The sequence below is a fragment of the Drosophila albomicans genome, chromosome 2R, assembly GCF_009650485.2.
Source record: "Drosophila albomicans strain 15112-1751.03 chromosome 2R, ASM965048v2, whole genome shotgun sequence".
NCBI classification, from domain to species: domain Eukaryota; kingdom Metazoa; phylum Arthropoda; class Insecta; order Diptera; family Drosophilidae; genus Drosophila; species Drosophila albomicans.
This window is the reverse complement of record NC_047631.2, coordinates 8,518,158-8,537,504: the sequence shown is the minus strand read 5'-3', so window position 1 is coordinate 8,537,504 and position 19,347 is coordinate 8,518,158. Positions and strand designations below refer to the sequence as shown.

The 19,347-nt window shown below is 31.9% G+C and overlaps 2 protein-coding genes across 9 annotated transcripts in view; one reads left to right on the top strand and one right to left on the bottom strand.

Annotated features, from left to right (window-relative positions):
- Positions 1-19,347, top strand: part of LOC117576963 (low-density lipoprotein receptor-related protein 1B-like) — a 79,489-nt gene that overhangs the window by 3,967 nt on the left and 56,175 nt on the right. For 5 of the 6 annotated variants that reach the window (XM_052006340.1, XM_052006343.1, XM_052006339.1 and 2 more), the window contains exons 1-2: positions 16,129-16,495; positions 18,570-19,342. In XM_052006340.1, coding sequence (XP_051862300.1) covers positions 16,146-16,495; positions 18,570-19,342 — 1,123 coding nt within the window. In that variant the 5' untranslated portion in view covers positions 16,129-16,145. Of the gene's footprint in view, positions 1-16,128; positions 16,496-18,569; positions 19,343-19,347 lie in introns of those variants that run through there. The other variant, XM_052006344.1, reaches the window with a different exon arrangement.
- The window catches only part of LOC117576857 (neuroligin-1), a 78,853-nt gene continuing 61,348 nt past the window's right edge, over positions 1,843-19,347 (bottom strand). For 2 of the 3 annotated variants that reach the window (XM_034261957.2, XM_034261952.2), the window contains one exon: positions 1,843-1,941. Coding sequence is in view for 1 of the 3 variants with exons in the window: in XM_052006338.1 (XP_051862298.1) it covers positions 1,934-1,941 (8 nt within the window). In the remaining 2 variants the exon portion in view is untranslated. The remainder of the gene's footprint in view (positions 1,942-19,347) is intronic. The other variant, XM_052006338.1, reaches the window with a different exon arrangement.

Genomic DNA, 19,347 nt, shown 5'->3' with positions numbered 1-19,347 from the left:
TAAATTAATTATTATTTATTTAATTTTCGTTTTTCTTTTCATACTTTTAACTAGACGATTATAAACTTTGCTATAAATACATTTTATATTGTTGTTCTTTAAGTTTTTTTTACTATCTTTTTTATTTCCATTAAAATAAGAAAATTTACAAATAAATACATTTAATATTGTTTTTCTTTACGTTTTTCGACATATTTTTCCAAAAATTAAATTCTTTTTATAAAATTAAATTATATTTATATTATGTTGTTGTTCTTTAGGTTTTTTTAACTTCTTTTTATTTGCAATAAATTAGGAAATTTACAAATAAAATTTATAAAATGCATAATAAATTTGATATAGTTTGGAACTAAGTTCAACTAAATGTATTCGGAAATTTAATTAAAAATATATTTTAAGAACTGATTTTAGAATTTAATTTGTGCTGTTCAAATAATTATTTGTCTATTTTTTGTTGATAAAATCAATTTAACAATACTTATAGAATATTTGTAAATGTCATTTTATGAAACAAAATATTTCATTGCAAATTAATTGCAATTCAGCACAAATAATTCCCCTTGAACTTAAATTGGATTAAGTAATCGACCAATTATTGGAATTGTTTTGATTGGATTATTGTTTCCATTTTATATGAGCCATTGTTTTAATTCTTCGTTTGTTTTACTTAAATAGAATAATACCACATTGTTTATTTTTTGTTTTTTTTTTTTTAGGAGTTCTGTTTAGGTTTCGCATTCGATTAACTTTTTTCAATTCGGTTTATTCAATTAGTTTTCACGTTTGTTCTAGAAGGAGGATTGTGGGCTTTCACTTAACTATTTTATGTACACATTATAATCCCAATATATATATATATACTCGTATGTATTTAATAATCTCCTTCTTTATCAGCAAGTTATCGACACATTTAATTAGAAGGATCTTTAGTTTGGGCAGCGTTTCGAATGTATTTTCATTATTATTATTATTATTATTATTATTGTTATTAACTACTTTTTGCTGAATGGTAGAAAAAATGTTGTGCTACACTTAAAACGAGTAAATGATCGATATATGTATGTATATATCATGCTTATAGACAAATATCATATATATATAATTCTTATATCGTTCACAACAGATTCTAGATTAGTAACTAAACGCTGACATTGACTAAACACTTTGTTCGTTCTACTTATTTTCGGTATTTACATGACTTATGATCTACAAAAGTTTAACTACACATTTTATGATTCGCTTAACAACACATTAATCTCGTTTCCACAATTATTATTTATATTTTATTGAATGTGTTTTTGTTTTCTTCGTTTGTTGTAACCAGTTAACTTAGCTTATGAAATTTGTAGCTTAAATCTAAACAAAGATTAGGTGCAGTCTAGTAGTTTTCGAGTACTTTCGGATTAATCCGAGAAGTTCTTCTCGTCAGAGAAGCGCACATGATGTTGCTGCTTGAGGCGTGTTCCTCCTCCTCCTCCGCTTCCGCCTCCGCCTCCCGCAGCGTTTCTCTGTTTCAATGCCGCCATTCTCACAATTCCGTTTCCGTTGCTGCTGCCGACGGATTTGGTGTTGGCACTTCCGGTTGCCAGCGTGGGCGACATTGTTGCCGTGGATGTGGTCGTCGACGTGGATGTGGGTGACGACAACGAGTCCACTGTCCACTGCTCATCGCAGGAACAATAACCACGCGCCACGTCGCCACCCTCCATTGCCAACGCGTGCATCTCGCGTCTGAATTTGAGCTTCTTCAGCTGCAGCTTCTGCTCGCTGCCAACTCCTCCTCCTCTTGCTGTTGTTGCTGTTACTGTTCCTGCTGCTGTTCCAGTTCCTGTTGTTTCGTGTTCCGCATTGAGCTGGCTGTCATCGTGGTCGTCCAGTTTGGTTGCCTCTTTCAGCGCATAGAACTCTTCGGGCGTTTCAGCACGTAATGTTTCTATGGACCTGCAAGCAAACAAATTTCCATTTCATTCAAATGTAGCACAAAATACTCTTTAAGCACTTGAATCGTATTTCTTAAATATTTCAATTAGTGGTTTAAAAAGTAAAAGCAAAGAAATTTCAGTTTTTGGCTGCCAGAAGATAGCAAATGAAGTTTATTATAACTTTGTGCCGGCAGGAAATGTAAGTAACAGGTAGAACGAGGCATCTTCGACCCTATAAAGTATATATATCCTTGATCAGCATCAATAGCCGAGTCGATCTAGCCATGTCCGTATGTCTGTCTGTCCGTCTGTCCACCTACCACCACACTCGACTGTAGCTTTCTTACTTGTTTTTATATAGATTGTAATATGAATTAACCATTCGATTTCGAGTATCATCATTAACAGTAAAATTAACATTACACTACTATGTCCCTTATAGTATGAACAATTTTATATTAGCTTTAAGAAATATAAGTTTACTTTTGCTTTGTTTAAGGTTAGAGTTTTAGAAAACAAGTAAGAAAGTTACGCTACGCTTTTGAATTAAGAACAAAATATTGCGATATTATTCTTAAAACATACCAAAATATTATACCGCAAAAATACAAAAATATACCAAAGGTTATATTTGGTATATTGTTATAGTACTCCATTGAAAATTTACCATAGAGCAGTAAATTAAAAATATACCAAAAATAATATACCACAAAAATACAAAAACATACCATGGGTTATATTTGGTGTATTGTTGTAGAACAACATTCAAAATTTACCATAGAGAAGTAAATTTAATATATATCAAAATAATATACAGAACAAATACAAAAATATACCAAAGGCTTTATTTGGTATATTGTTATAGTACTACATTGAAAATTTACCATAGAGTACAAAACATACAGTTGGCATTTTTGCCATATAAAAGTATTTATTTGTTGTTTGTTTGTTTGTTTAGTTATTAAAGTACTCTAACTTTAGCACTTTATAAATAAATAATTAAATTAAATGCAATATTAGTTTACTGTCTTTCTCCCAATGAATTTTAGCACAAACTAAGCTTCTATAGATTAAATCTCATGCCACTTTTCGCAATATATTTTTGTAGTGCGTTTTCGAAGTGGAAGCCAAAGTCCAAGTGCCAACACTTATAAAACTTAAAAAAAAATTTGTTGTTTTTGTGGAAACCTCTTACACTTCAAAAGCTAATTAGCACTCAGCCAAATAAATAAATAAAGGATTTATTAACTGCAATTGAAGCGTCGGAAAATAATGTCGATGGCCCTTTGCATTACCATCAAAGCGACTGCTAATTAATTAAATTTTTCACTGATGAAAATCGGTTTAATTTATACACACAAATAATTTGCATAATGCGATTATATTCATGCCTATAAAAAAATGCAACTGCATCTAAACATATGTTCATCGTCACTAATTGTTCTTTTTTTAGGTAGGTAAAATGTAAAAAAAAAAACAGTATTTAATTTAATATATTTCAACCATTTTAAGTAGTGATAGTCTACTGTAAATCTAGTGCCTGAATGATACATTTTGAACCATATCTAAAATATTGGTTAAAGAACTTGTTGTGATTTAAAATTTCTGCTGAAATTTAGTGAAAATTTTCAACAATTTAAATCCAACTGAGTTTGAGTTTTTGTTGTCGCTGTTTTATTCTAGACTCTTTCATATTTTTTTTTATTTTATTTGACTTAATTGACAGATGAATTTCAGTTCGCTTGCAATAATTTTCTGTTTTAATATCTTTGCTCGATAGAAAATCGATTTATTCATAAATGTGCAATAGACATTTAACAGTCATGTTATTTGAAAATTTTCAATTCCTTTTATTTAGCGTAGCACATAAATTAAAATCATTTTTTTGCAAAATAAATAAATGATTAACTTTCTCCCTTATTATTATTAAGGTAAATTTCTTAATACATTTTATGTGTACTTCGATTAATTGGCATAGGACAACATTTTAAGGAAGTATAGAAATTTGAAGGTGCATTGTCAGCTTGGGCACTTTATTCAATAATTAATTTTATTTGTCATTTTATGGAGACATCAAAAAACGATTCCAAATAAAGTAAACTTAACAATGCAGTAGAAAAAAGAGAACTTGTTTTTGTTAATTATTATATACAATATAATATAATACAATGTTTCCCTGCGACTTTGTATTATTGAAAAACGTCAAATCTAATTTCGTGAACAACAAACTTCGGAGAATTCTTATTAGTGGGCTGTATTTATAGGAAGATAGATATTTATAGAGATAGCGTCAGAGGCCCCATCAGTCAGTACGCTCTTTTCTATTAAATGTAGTATTAAAGAATGGATTTAATATAATAAATAAATAAAAATAATCCTATCTCTGTGGCATTCATTCAAAGTCAAAATAAATAAGTACCAAAACATTTTTTTTGCTTTGACAATAGAAATAATAAATTAGCAATCGTATTCGCATGCGAAAAAAGTCAGTCTTAATAATCTTAAAATAGTGTGAATAAGGACAAATATATTTTTAAATGGGGCCATATGGTATTCCTCACACCAATAATTTCTTTTTAAATCAACTGTTTTGTTTGTTATTTTTTTTATATAAATTTATTGTTCCTCAGAGAAAATAAACAGAAATTCTTTATTGAACTACATAAATAAAGTTATTTATTCGCACTTTACTGATAATATTTACTTATTTCTAATAGTTAGAGGAAAACATAAAGAATAAATAAATTTTGTGCACACTTCGTTTTAGTTTGCATACGTTGTCAGCATGAATTAAAATACAAATTGAAAACAGAAATTAAATTTTTTGGACTCATTTGACTGCAGGGAATGCAAAGTAGCTGAGATATTGAGACAGAGAAAGAAAGATGGTAAATTAGCGTAACATTCGCATAGTTATCTGTGATGACCTCTTGTCTGTTTTTAGCAGCAACAATATACGGCTTGATGTTGTTGGTTTCGGGTTGTTTTTGTTGCCTTTTTGCCATCAAAGTTTACGATTCATGTTTACGAACAAGTTGCCTTGAGAGCAGTCATTGCCACGCCCTCACGCAACGCCCACGCCTTCGCTCAACCGCAGACACAGTGAGAGAATAAGGGGGCAACATCAGTCTGTGCCATTTTTGTGCCATTTCGGATGCCTGGCCATGAAACTCTTTCTATATGTGGTAGATGTATCTTGTATGTTGTCGCTGCTGCTGTCTATGTCTGTGTGTATCTGTGTGTGTGTGTGTGAGTGTTGCCCAACTAGCCCATTTTGTGACTGCGGCTGCCGTTTTGCATTGCATACTTCATTGCGCTCTGTTGGCGTTTTCCATTATGCTTTTGTGTGTTGGCTTAAAATTCAACGGAAAATCACACACACACACACACGCACACACGCACACATAGATATATAGTATATATGTATAGCTAGCTAGCTAGCAACCCCCGCACACATTTTTTGTGCGTGCTCATTTCTGCAGCAGAGTAAACTCAGTTTGTGCCTGGCCGCGAGAATTTATGCAAAGAAAGCGAAAAGTGCAAACTAAAGTGCAGCTGGCAAAATGCGCGCATTTGCCTTTTGTTTTGTCCTGGCTGCTGTCAGGATGGCATTCGACCCCCTTTCCCCTCCCCATCAACTTGGTTCTCCCTCGGCTCTTCCTAGAGCTGGCCAAGTTGCATACAGTTGAGCGCGCAATTTCGCGCAGATTGCCAGCTGGGAAGCATTCAAAGATGGAGAAAGTGGTAAGTGGGAAGTGGAAAGGAATCTAAACTAACTATGCAGGCGGTCTTCGTTGCATTTTGACTTGACTGAAAACTGAGCAATGCCCGTAATGCAAATCGCGGCAACAATGTGAGCAGACTTACTGCTTAAACTTTAACTTACTCTATCTGCTGCACTGAGAGAAAAATATACGTTCCAAGCAATAGAAAAAAGTTTGCTTTAAAAACTTTTCGACTTTCGCAAAAAATCTTGAAAATATATTTGTAGATCTCAAGATTGAGATTTAAAACATGATTTAAAATAAAGATTTATTTTATTTTCACATAAAATTAAGTGAAAAATAAAAATATCTTGCATAAAGTTTTATTGATTTAAAGTCTTGTGTTAACGCTCCTTGCTAACCTGTTCGATTATATTTTAAAACTAGATTTAAATTTAAAAGTTTTTCAATTTAAACAAATGATTATTTGCTTTTTTCCTAAAATCTATCTATGGTCAAGGGTTTATCTATCATTTGGTGTTGTCGCTCTTAACTTAGTAAGTAGAGATTTCGCAAATCATTTATGTTTTTACAATTTTTTTCTAAGTGTATTATCCCCTGTCATTCTCTGTCTCTCTCTCCCTTTGTCTTTTCTTCTCGCTGTCGCTAAGTGCAAGCATGTGTTGGCCATTATTAACGTATTACGTTTGTGTTTGTTTTGCCACTTTGCGCATCTTCTACTTAAAAACGGGAGATTCTTACATTAAGCTTCAGTTTATTTTAGAGATTAGCCAATGTCTTACAGATAATTTTGATTTTGTATAACGCGAAAATATTAAATATTGAACGGAATACAAATTTCAATTTATTATTTTAAGTTTATTATAATAACTTCGATAACACGACTTACCGGATTAGTTGTTTAAAATGTCATATAAATTAAATAGCTTTCTTGATGCCAATAATGTAAGGTTAATGAATAAGTCTATCTTTTGAACTATTAGTAAAGATTAAAGCTCTTTATACTCACGACGGGTAGGACAGAAGGTTATTATAACTTTGTGTCTCCAGGAAATGCTTGTAACAGGCAGAATCACCCCATAAAGTATATATATATTTGATCAGCGTCTATAGCCGGAAAGAACATCTGGATCTCATAAACTATAAGAGATTGAGCTCTACTTTTTGACCGCTCTTGATATTATTGCAAGTTTGTTTTAATTTTTTTCACGACGTTGTTAGAATCTTTAGATTTTGGTGCATACAATAACAACAACAGTATTTATGATTCCTGGAAAAATTGTTGCGGTCAAATAAAATTTTTAAAAGTTATTTAAAAAATACTTAGCAGCTTTGGTTGAAAATCTGGTATATTTTATACTTTATGGTATATTTTAATTGTAGTACCATATACATGTGTATTAAATATACTATAGCAATTAATATAGCAATTATTAGTATTTTTGAGGTATACTAATTCGGTATATTTTAGGAATAATACCGCTCTGTTTTGCTTACTAGAATATTTCTATGGTTAATCAAATATTGAAATCTCATTAAAATATTGGTTTTCACCATACTGTCATATGGAAAACCCATTGAATAATAAAGTGATGTATTTACACAATCCTATTAACTGAACAGATTTACTAAACGAGTCGCACCTTAATAAGAGTCATAAAAAGTTTAAGCTGTGATGTACAAACTGCAATTAGTTTTATGCATTCGCAGAAAGAAGAGAAGTTGGGGAACAAAGTCCAGGTGCAATATGAAAGCAGCTCACTAATCCTTTCTATTCACTTTAATACCTCGCGTGTTGGCTAATGTAACTGAAACTTTTGCACTAATTACGCAACGCGTTTATCACAAGCAATTCCATATATACTTTACATATATGTTATATATTTGTGTGTGTGTCTACACACAGAAATACACACATGCAATTTTAACTAAATTACACAAAGTTTGCAGCACATTTCTGCACGAAAGCTGTCAACTTTTGCATTGCAGAAATGGAAACTGTAAATGCTTTACGACTGTGGTTTTCGCTCCTCCACCTCGAGAGAGTGTGCAGAGAGAGAAAGAGAGAGAAAATAATAATAACTATAAATGTTAGAGTGGAATTCACAGTTAGCCACAGGTAAATGAATCCACTTAATGCAGTTGAACAAGAATCAATGTGACTCATTTGCCAGTATTAATATTAACACATTTCCAATCGATTAGCTTAGCATAATGAATGCAATTATGTCGAATGCTTTGGCATTGAGTCTTCAATAATTTCAAAATGCCTGAAACTAACTAATGCGATTTAAGTTATTTAATGACTACCAAATATGCTAACAAGCTGTTTAGCTTTAAGCTCAAGAAATTCACATTTAGTGTTGAAACTTAATCAATCCCTTTATAATTAATTGAGCAATCAATTCATTTAATGTTGACTAAACTGTTATCAAAGGGCAATTATGCATTTTGCAGAAAGGTTCGTGTTTGAGGGTTTAAGTAAAGATTGGTTGCCAAATAATTTAATTTGATTCTCGTAATATTTTAGTATGGCTTCAAGCATTGAAAACTCAGTTTGCTAACGAATTTAATGAATTTACATTTTTTAATCAGATGCATATGAATTTAGGAGAATTTCTCAATCGACTCTCATCTTCAACATTAATTTAATTTTGCCTAGAGAAATATTTATTTAGTTCATTACAAGTTTAGTTTATAAAAATGCTGAAATTGAAATAATATGTTTAAAAAATTAAGCAACTTAATAAATTGATCTTTTTCAAGGAAATGGAATTAATAACATATCAATATTAAATATTATTGTTTGTTAATGCAGATCTTTTATGTTTTTTATAATGTCAAATCATATTTAAGTTAGATATATAAGAATTTGACAAGCTGTCGAATTTGTTGCTAGCAATTTAATCCATGAGAATTCACACTATTCAAACTTTAGATTAAATTACATTTTTTAATGGAAATTTTAAGTGGAATGAATAACAAACAGTTGTTGAATTTTTATTTGGTTGCATGTCTAAAATTGTTTGCAAATCGAGCACTTAACAACTTGATTCTAAGTTTCAGGTAATAATTTGAAATCACAGCTTCTAGTAGCTAGGTAAATAACTTGAGCTCTGCATTGTTTATACTGTGCTCCGGGTTCCTTCTCCTTCTTCTTCTGTGAAGTTTGCCAAGTTTTTTTTCTCTTTTTTGGATCATAACTTAAAGAACTGCCACAGTGCGCTCAGCGGGCAGCTGGTAGAAAAGTGAAACAAGATACGGAGAAGAAAGCGAAAAGTAGAAAACAAAATGGTATGGAAAATTAATGTTTATTGCACTTTTAACACATATACACTTCGGCACAAGGCCCCCAAGCGACGCGGCGAGTACTCGCTTATAATATATATGGTATATGTACATATATAGTATGTATTGTGTATGTGTATGTATGGTGGATATAAATTTACATAACGGTTGCCACTTGCTGCTCTTTTGCTTTTTATTTTAGTTGGAAAATTGCATTTTGCTGAGCACAAGGGAAGAGCACAAATGTTAATCAGCTAAAAGTCATGGAGGTGATGCTGCGTGTCCTGAGCTCAACTCAGCTCAGCGACGGAATGCTGCCCCACAGCGAAGGTGTTCAGGTCAGGTGTAACAGTGGCGAAGTAAAAGAAGAATACAACAAAAAACAAGTAAGCAAGTTACAGTCGAGTGTGCTCGACTGTGAAATACCCGCTAGCAATTCTGAATAAGAGCAAAACAGTGCGGTATTATTCTTAAAACATAACAAATTAATATACCGAAAAATTCTAGAAATATACAAAAGACTACAGTTGGTATATTTAAATAGTACTATATTCAAAATATACCATAGAGCGCAGCAACTATGATCCCTACAATTTGAATCTGATCGCAATCCAATATTCAGGAATCATAAAGATTATATAGTTATTGTAGTTATTATTGCATATACCAAACATACCAATACTAGCTTTAAAATTGCGATAGTTATTTGATTTTCGTTAAGATGGTAGAAGTAGGTGTGGAAAAAATTGAAATCAAACTTGATCTGCATGCAAACATAACAAATACAGTCGAAAAAATTTATAGCTCTATCTCTTACAGACGGACATGGCTAGATTGTCTCGGCAGTTGACGCTGATCAAGATACTTTATAGGGTCGGAGATGTCTCGTTCTACCTGTTACATACATTTCCTGCATGTACAAAGTTATTACACCCTTCTACTCCATGGGTCGCGGGTATAAAAGCGAAAAAATGAAAGAAATGCAAATTTAATTGTATGCCAGCTGAATAAATGGCTTGCCCACACACATAGTACACTATGTATAAGAAGAGACAACAACAATTTTTTCCGGACTATGCAAAAGCATAAAGAGGCTGCAAGTGGACAGCGCCTCTAAAGGGTTTCTTCAGGTATAATGTATGTATGTTATATTTTCCACAGTGACATGGTAGCATATGGTGATTACAAACATTCTGTTTCTGCATAATTTTGATAACACAAACTTTTGTTTGAGATTGTTCAACGCAATTACGCGAAAGTATCGAACATATGTTGCAACAATTGAATTCTTCGAAGTGAATTTCAGTGGTTGTGTTGATTATAAATTTAATATGAACAACAATACAACCAATAAATAATATAAATTTCGCATTAAAAACCAAATATGTAATGAGTTAATGGTAAGCCTATCAAAGTTTTGCTAAATTGTATTTAAATTTTTAGAAAACTCAAACGAGTTCAAAATCATTGCGAATTGCGAACAAAATTAACTTATCATAGTAGTACATATGGGTAATTCTCTGACGGATTTGTCGGGTGGGACAGTCTATACAGTGAAAAAAACATAAACTTAAACAATTTTATAAATAAGTGAAATTTCGTCAGAGAATTACCCGTATATGTATTTTGCATTTATATTTCAAGCAGAAATTGAGTAACTTTAAAATGAGAACGATTTTCTTTATTGCTTGAACTTTTTGAAGCTTTTGTCAATTTAATTCTTTTTTTTCTTATACTCGGAAATAACATCTAAATTATTGCATAGTTAAATATCAAGTTTATGTAACTAGAAATATGTAGTATTTTTTCTTCTTTAGAGTTTTAAAATAATAAAATATATATAATTTTACCAGAAATTGAGCGAATAAGTTTAGCAGAATCTTCTTTAATGAAACAACTTTTTAAAACTTTAAAATATTTTGTTTATATTTTGTGGAACTAAAGGGGTTGATAATCTAAATAAATGCATTGCCAGAAATCAAGTGTACTATAAGCCATTAGAATTATACAATATATGGCATTGTAGTTAGAGTTTATACTTCATAGTAATGAAAGATTTGATTTAAATTTATGTTTAATTTAAAATTTTTGTAATAGTGTATTTTTTCAATACTTATACGAATGCATTGATTTATTGCAATTTGATCTCTGAAATAAATAAATCTCTGAAATCAAATAAACCCAATATCCACCAAAATAACTTTCTTGGCTGTAAAGAGGGATTAAATAGTCGGTCAGTCTCTAAATAAATTTTTGCATTCACCCAGAATTTATATCATTGTTGTTTTATGCAACACGAAATGAAAATTACATTTTTAAGTTTTTCCCCTTTTATACATACAAATTTGCAAATTTGCAGGGAAGTGGTTTTTGTTTCTTTCGTTGTAAACTTTGCTTATGCAACTTATGGTGTTGAATTAACCAAGCCTTTGGCTTAAATGCCAAGCCAACAAAATTTATTGGCCTCGTTTATGGCTGCACCTGGTTTATAATGCATAGCATATGTATATAAGTAGATCTTTTTCTGCGGGAAATGGCGAATATTTTTCAGTGTCCATGCGTCCAAGCTGTGTGTGAACATGTTTTGTATTTTCATGACTTCATTACGTCGCATGTTGGGCTAAAGGGAGCTGCGTTCGGATAGTATGCTTTGTATGCCTTGCGCATTTTTCCATGTCAGCAGCTGCGACATTTGAGTTCAGAGAGAAGAAAAATAGGAGCATGGGAATATTTGATTACCCTACAAATGGCAATGGAGATGAATTCATCAAAATATAATTTTATTTAATAATATAAAGAAATGAATTTAAATATTTATATTACAGAGATAAGAAATCATTGCTCAATAATCTATAATTATAATGTGAATAGTAACTATTAGGGTATTCTATAGTCGACGTAAAATTAGCTTGCCTTTTATAGAACATTCGTTTTTTTTTTTGTTATCAAATAAAGGGCAACATTTTTTGCAGCCGCATGTTTGACATGCCGTTTGTTATTTTTGATCAGCAACGTGGCCATATTTTGTTTTACCTTTTTTGTCCTTTGACCTTCTTTTGCCTCGCAAAAAGGGTTAAAATTCTTGTCATATTTACAGGCACATGTTGTAATCTGAAAAATGTGACTGTCTGTCTGTCAGTCTGTCGAATGTTTGCACTTTGACGTATATGGAAAATATTAATATCAACCCAAGTTTACTTTGCAATGACCATCACTTTAAACATCTACATTGAAGTCGAGTCAAATGAAATAGATTCCATACGCCAACGTCTACAACATCAGATCACAAGAAAAATAAAAAAAATATAAATCAATACAATGGCTACATTTGCTATTTATTTAAGCGCCGCAATGATGCAACTCAATCCACCCAGCGATTGGGATGATATTCTTGCTGTGGCTCTTCAAAAATTGGGTTCCACCTGGAGACGTCGCTATTATGCGGTTCAGTTGCGCAAGTCCTTGATAGTGGGACTACGTTTTGGCATAATTAATGAACTAAGTGGCAAATACTATCTAAACGAATATGGGATTGTTGACAACGATGGCAATGTCCGATATGACTTTACCCCCAACCTTTTTACTCAATTGGCCGACGTCACTCTTGATGAAGAAAATGTGGCATTAAATCGATCTCTATTCGGTAGCAAAATCGTTCCGGATGTAATGCAAAAGTGGCGAAGAGTTGGATGGCTGGCTAAAGAGCAAATCTTTAGAACTTTATGCGATAGAAAATTCAATATCAATGACACAACTTCTAACGAAAGTCAAAATGCTATAAATGAAAATGCAATAGAGCTAGTTGAGTTACCTAAGGAATGTGATGAAGATGTTTCAAATAAAAACGAAATGACTTTGACAAGCGAGCTTCAAGAAAACACAAGCTCAAATAATTCTAATTGCGATGCTGTCCTATCTAAAAATATTATTGGATATATAATAAATTCTTTAATGGAAGTTTGTGAGCTAACTGGTAAAAGTCAAGAAGATGATACGATATTGACAATTGAAAATACAAGTTCCGATAGTGTAAACATGATTAGCGAAGTAGATTCGGAATTAAACATTTTGGAAAAAATCGAATATCAAAATAGTTCAATTCCCCAAAAGAAAGAGAATATATATATAAATAATAAAGAAATTCTGGAAGTTCTCCAAGAAAATGGAGTGGAAATCGATGAGAGTTTCAAAAATCTATTGAGACACATTGGTGAGGTGGATTTCGTTAATACAAATGTAAGCAGTGAACCATATATTTCAACTCTGGAGAGTGGACTTTCAATTGAAATCGAGGAAATTAAAGATACAACTTCTCAGACATCGTTCCTGCAATTTCAAACTGAAACAACTTCACAGACATTGCTTTTGCAATTTCCAATGAAAAGAAAGTTGTTGGAGGATTGTGACCGACAGGTGAAATGGTTGAGAATCACGTGTGATTAATTTATGTTATGCTACCAGCACATAAGATACAATATTTTAAATTGAAAGTTTATTTATTAAAATAAAATTATAAATATAATACATTTCACTATATGAACTGTGAGATCCCCTCTACTCATTTTGAATAAAAGCCAAACAGTGCGGTATTAATTTCAAACATTTCAAATAAATTTGTAAAAATTGCCAAATCTTTTAAATGTTATTTTTCATAGAGTATATACATTTTTGATTAATTTAGGAATAAAATACATTAAAATAAACAGGATTTCGTATATTATTTTGTTAAAACCTATTACAAAATGCTTAGAATAGCGTCCAATTCTTCTTCTGCTTCATTAATATCCATGTACTTTTCATTTCCGGTAATTTTAAGTAAGTATTGATAGGGAAGTACAGAATTATTTTCAAGTCTATGTAGTCCATACCAGTTTATATACATATATAAAATTAATATTTAAATTATTTTATTTCTATTAAAATTATTCAAATTCCAAACAAACCTTATAAATGTTGTTTGTATACTTCTGGCATCTTTATTTCACTTCAAAAAATAATAAAGAAACACTTGGCACAATGACCTTTTGAAATGCAGATAACTTTTCAAGTCAGTGTACTCAAGTAGCTCATATAATCGAACTATTGAGTTAAATACAAGTTCCGATTTCATTGTAAACTATTAATCGCAATTTTTACCATGAATGGCAAAAAGGAAATACAAAATAAAAAGGCTTTAAGTAAAGTATAAATGAAAAATTGCTAAAAAAAAAGTTGCTAGATTTGTAGCTAATAGAATTAAAAAAAAATAAGTTGCAAATTTTTGAAATGTTGCTAGAATTGCTAAACTGGCAGCACTGTTGTAGGGTAGCATATGCCTTCTGTCTGATACATATCATACAAAGCTATAATTTTTATACCCGCTACCCATAGGGTAGAAGGGTATTATAACTTCGTGCCGGCAGGAAATGTATGTAACAGGTAGAAGGAGGCATCTCCGACCCTATAAAGTATATATATTCTTGATCAGCGTCAACAGCCGAGACGATATAGCCATGTCCGTCTGTCCGTCTGTGTGTCTGTGTGTCTGTCCGTCTGTCCGTATGAAACACTGGATCTCAGAGACTATAAGAGATAGAGCTATAATTTTTTTTCGACAGCATTTGCTATGTTTGCACGCAGATCAAGTTTGTTTCAAATTTTTGCCACGCCCACTTCCGCCCCCCGCAAATCAAAAAAATCGAATAACAAGCGTAATTTTAAAGCTAGAGTTTTGGTATAAATAATAACTACTATAGTAGTTATGATTCCTGAAAATTTGGTTGCGATCAGATAAAAATTGTGGAAGTTATTAAAGAAATACTTTTGTATGGGCAAAAACGCCTACTTACTAGGGGTCTTAGTTGCTTTGGCTGACAATCTGGTATATTGTGCCGTCTATGGTATATTTTGAATGCGGAACTATGTCGATATACCAAATATACCATTCGGTATATTTTTAGTATTTTTGCAGTATATTCGGTATATTTTGAGAAAATACCGCAAAATATATTTCTTTTATTCAAAATGGGTAGCGGGTATCTCACAGTCGAGTACACTCGACTGTAGATTTCTTACTTGTTTCGACAGTATTTGTTATGTTTGCACGCAGATCAAGTTTGTTTCAAATTTTTACCACGCCCACTTCCGCCCCCGCAAATCAAAATCAAAATCGAATAACAAGCGTAATTTTAAAGCTAGAAGAGATATTTTTGTATGGGCAAAAACGCCTACGTCTGAGTTGCTTTGGCCGACAATATGGTATATTGTGCCGTCTATGGTATATTTTGAATGTGGTACTATATCGAAATATCGATATATATAATATACCGTTCGGTAAATTTTTAGTATTTTGCAGTACTTTCGGTATATTTTGAAAATAATACCGGAATATTTTGCTTTTATTCAAAATGGGTAGCGGGTATCTCACAGTCGAGCACACTCGACTGTTATTTACTTGTTATTTAATGACATTTTTAATTTTTGAAATTTTGTAAATTCCGTCATACTATTGGCTAAATCTTTAAACTATTATGAACTCATAATATTTGCGTTATATAATAGCATCCCAAATTCCTCTTTGCGATAAAATTATTCATATTGTTGTAATTGTACCTTATCAGCTTAAAAATAGAAAATAAGAATTTTTCAACATAAACTCGCGTAAAAACACATTATTTGAGTTTATGTTTTTTTTTCACTGTAAAGATGGTCGCACGCGACATCCGTCGGAGAATTACCCATGTGAACTTTATTTATCGGGCAAAAGCTCTCAAGCTCTCTAAATGAGCACAGTGAAATCTCTCATGGTTGCACAAGCACTGCTACACAAAATGTCATAAGCAAAAAGTTCGCTAGAAGTTTTCACTGTAGTAAGAAGTATAAATCGACTGTAGAAAGCAATTGCAAGGCAGCCTGAATTGTGAGTTCAGTAAAGACTTTTGACATTATGTTCAATCGCATAACCCTCGTGAATTTGGTGATTCTCCTAGGCATCGTATTCGCATTATGCAATAGGGTCTGTGATTTTAAGTGCCCTTCGATATAATGCAGAGCGTAATGGAGCAAAAGAGTGTTCATATTCATATTCATAGTTTTGTAATTATAGCTTATCAGCATACAAATTGAGAATGTCCACTCAAGAAGTTTTCACTGTAATAGGAAGTATAAATCGACTGTCGAGAGCAATTGTAACACAGTCTGAAGTGTGAGCTCAGTGAAGACTTTTGACATTATGATTATTCGCATAATCCTTGTAAATTTGGTGATTCCGTTTGTTATCCTATTATGTAATGGGTACTGTTTTTTTGAGTGCCCTTTTGATAAAAAGTGTCTTAGACTTAGTGCAATGTGTAATGGAACAAAAGAGTGTTCTTTTGGCGAGGATGAGTTACATGTTAATTGCAAATATAACATAACTACCCGTCGTGCAACTTTCTACTGTGCAAACGGAGTGCCTATCGCTAAATCTGAAATGTGCAATGCAAAAATTGATTGTATCGATAAATCTGACGAGTCGCCTGCGATCTGTAAGAAGTATGAAGAACAGCTTGAACTCCGAATTCAAAATTCGACGTGTGAAAAGTACGTAATAATTATATTTAAATTCACATGACAGCAGCGATAGCAACAACAAAAACCATTTTTCTTAAACACTAAAGAAAATAATACCTAAACTAAAATGTGCACACAGCTGATTTTCAGAAACATGTATTCAAAAGTGTAAAAAACTAAAGTAAGAACAAGAAAAATATTACAAATTTAAGGCATTGAAAGATGTAGAGAAATAAACAGCTCTGAATCACGACTATATATGGTAGTTTAAAAATTTATTAAGCAATCACTTTTGGTTCACAAAAATTATAATTGATCATTGAATATTTTTTCGGCTAAAAAACGGATAATAAAGAAAATAATTATAATAATAATAATAATAAATAAATTTCAATTTAGTTTGGAAGAATCTGTGTTACAAAGAAAATTCAATTTCCATCAATTTCTCTTCATCTGTGAATTTTGTCAGTGCTTTTAAAAACTCTGACGATTTTACAAACACTTTGGTTAAAAGCTACACTAAAACATAAATGTTATTTAAAAAGATCTATTATCTCCATAAAATGTGTTTGATTTGTGATTAAATGAAATTTACATATAATTACTTCACTCTGTTTTTCAATGTCCCCATAAACACTTAGAGAAAATAATTCTCATTGAGGTGTTAATGATAATCATGTCTAATGCTGAGACTGGCAATTTTGAACAAAAAAGTTATAATCACATTTGATTGAGTAAGAGATAAAAGGATCAAAGAAATATGAGTAATTTTATTTCTGGACATTCCACCTTTTGACTCATTATATAAAAATCATAAAATTAATTCGAAAAAATATTTGTTGTTTATTTCTGTCTGCTTTATACAATCGCAATTAAATTCGATGCGTTTCTTCAACCTTTTAATGAATAAAACGTGCCTGCTTTTATCACAAACTGCCTAATCTAATGGCTCTCCCTTTTGGTCCCATGTGCTAATTGAGCGAGAGCAATACTATACATCGTATACAATTTCCTGTAGATAGTTGACTTTTATTTTTCTCTTTCATTGTGTTGGGCTCTTTCCATTCTCTTTGACGCTGAGTGTATCGTGTTAGGTTCAGGGCAGACTGTTTCTATATATAAATCGACATTTCAAAACATTTTAAACAAGTCAGAAAGCTACAGTGTGCGCTCGACTGTGATATATGCGATACCAATTTTGAATAAAAGCAAACTATTGCGGTATTATTTTAAAATATACTAAAAAATATACCACACAAATACTAAAAATATACCAACTGCTATTTTAGGTATATCGATGTGGTACTACATTCAAAAGAGTGCAAAATATACCAGATTGTAGGCCAAAGCAACTAAGACCCGTAGAAAGTCAGCGTTTTCCCCATACAAAAGTTTTTTTTTAATATCTTCGACATTTATCATCCGATCGTAATCAAATTTTTATGAATCACAAGGACTATAGTTAGTATTATATGGCATTTCCCAGCATATAAAAACACCCTCTATCCTTTAGGATATTATATCTTTGTGCCTACAAGAAATGTAAGTAACAGACAGAAGAAGCCATCTCTGACCCTATAATATATATATGTACATATACATATAATATATTCTTGACAGGGTAATTAGCCGAGATATATTGCCATGTCCGTCTGTTTGTATGAACATCTAGAACTCACATGCTGTTACAGACAGCCTACTTATTATGGGTCTTAGTTGCTTTGGCTGACAATCTGGTTTATTTTGTATTCTATTTTATATTTTTAATGTAGAATTATATCGAGATACCAAATATAGCCTTTATGATATTTTTGTATCCACATTTTTTCATTTCATAAAAAAATGGTGATGAAATTCGCTTAATTTTTGATGTTAGTTATTTATTTATTTAAAAAGGTTAGCTATAAATAAAATTAACGCTAGCACTATCACTATTACTATTAAACAAGTGGCTACAAAGGCCTTCAGCTTAATTGTTGATGATATTAAGAACATTTATTCGTTTTAAATGAAGATCGTGAAATAGTATTCTGCACTTCACTAAAATGTACGCATACGTATATTTGAATACTTGTGGTAATTATTTAATTTAATTTATTTATAGATTTCAACTCTCATGTCAAGCTTCAACCCAAGACGATTGTATTTCCGCGGATAAAATATGTGATGACAAGTTCGATTGTCCGAATGGCCGGGATGAATCTATAGAGATGTGCATGCAAGTACTTAAGCATCCCTATTTCCAGTGTGGCAATGGAAAGATCATCTATAATAGTAGTCAACTGTGCGACAACAAATATGATTGCCTCGATGGCTCCGATGAGTTGGAAACTCATTGTCAATATAACGAAAAATGGGAACGGAAGCAGCCAGTTACATGTGAAGAGCCTAAGAGAAATAATATAAAATTTACGAGCAACACAACAATGTATGCTGAGAAGGAAAATAATGAAACGCATTATTTTGTCTATGCAAGCGGTGTAGTTCAATTTGAGTGCTACGATTCTAAGGAAGACTTCAAGGGCATAAAGTGGAATGTGTGCAAGATTGATGAAAATGGAAATGGAAAATGGTTGAATGATTTACCAGAGTGTGTGGACAATCGTAATAAGAACCAAAACACAAATGGAGATTTGGGCTGCAGATTAGATACTTATGATCATTATTCAGAAAATTTGCGCATTTGGAAATGTTCAAACGACGGCAAAAATTGCGTAGAGAAGATAAAACCACCTTTAACTGACGCGTATGTAAAGTTCAACTGTTCGAAGAACTTAATGTTGTTCCCGGAAGGTCTACGGGAAAGAATATATCGTTGTCGAGACAAAGAATGGCAACTCAACTCTATGGAACTTCCACCCAAACCAAGATGCGGCAGTGTG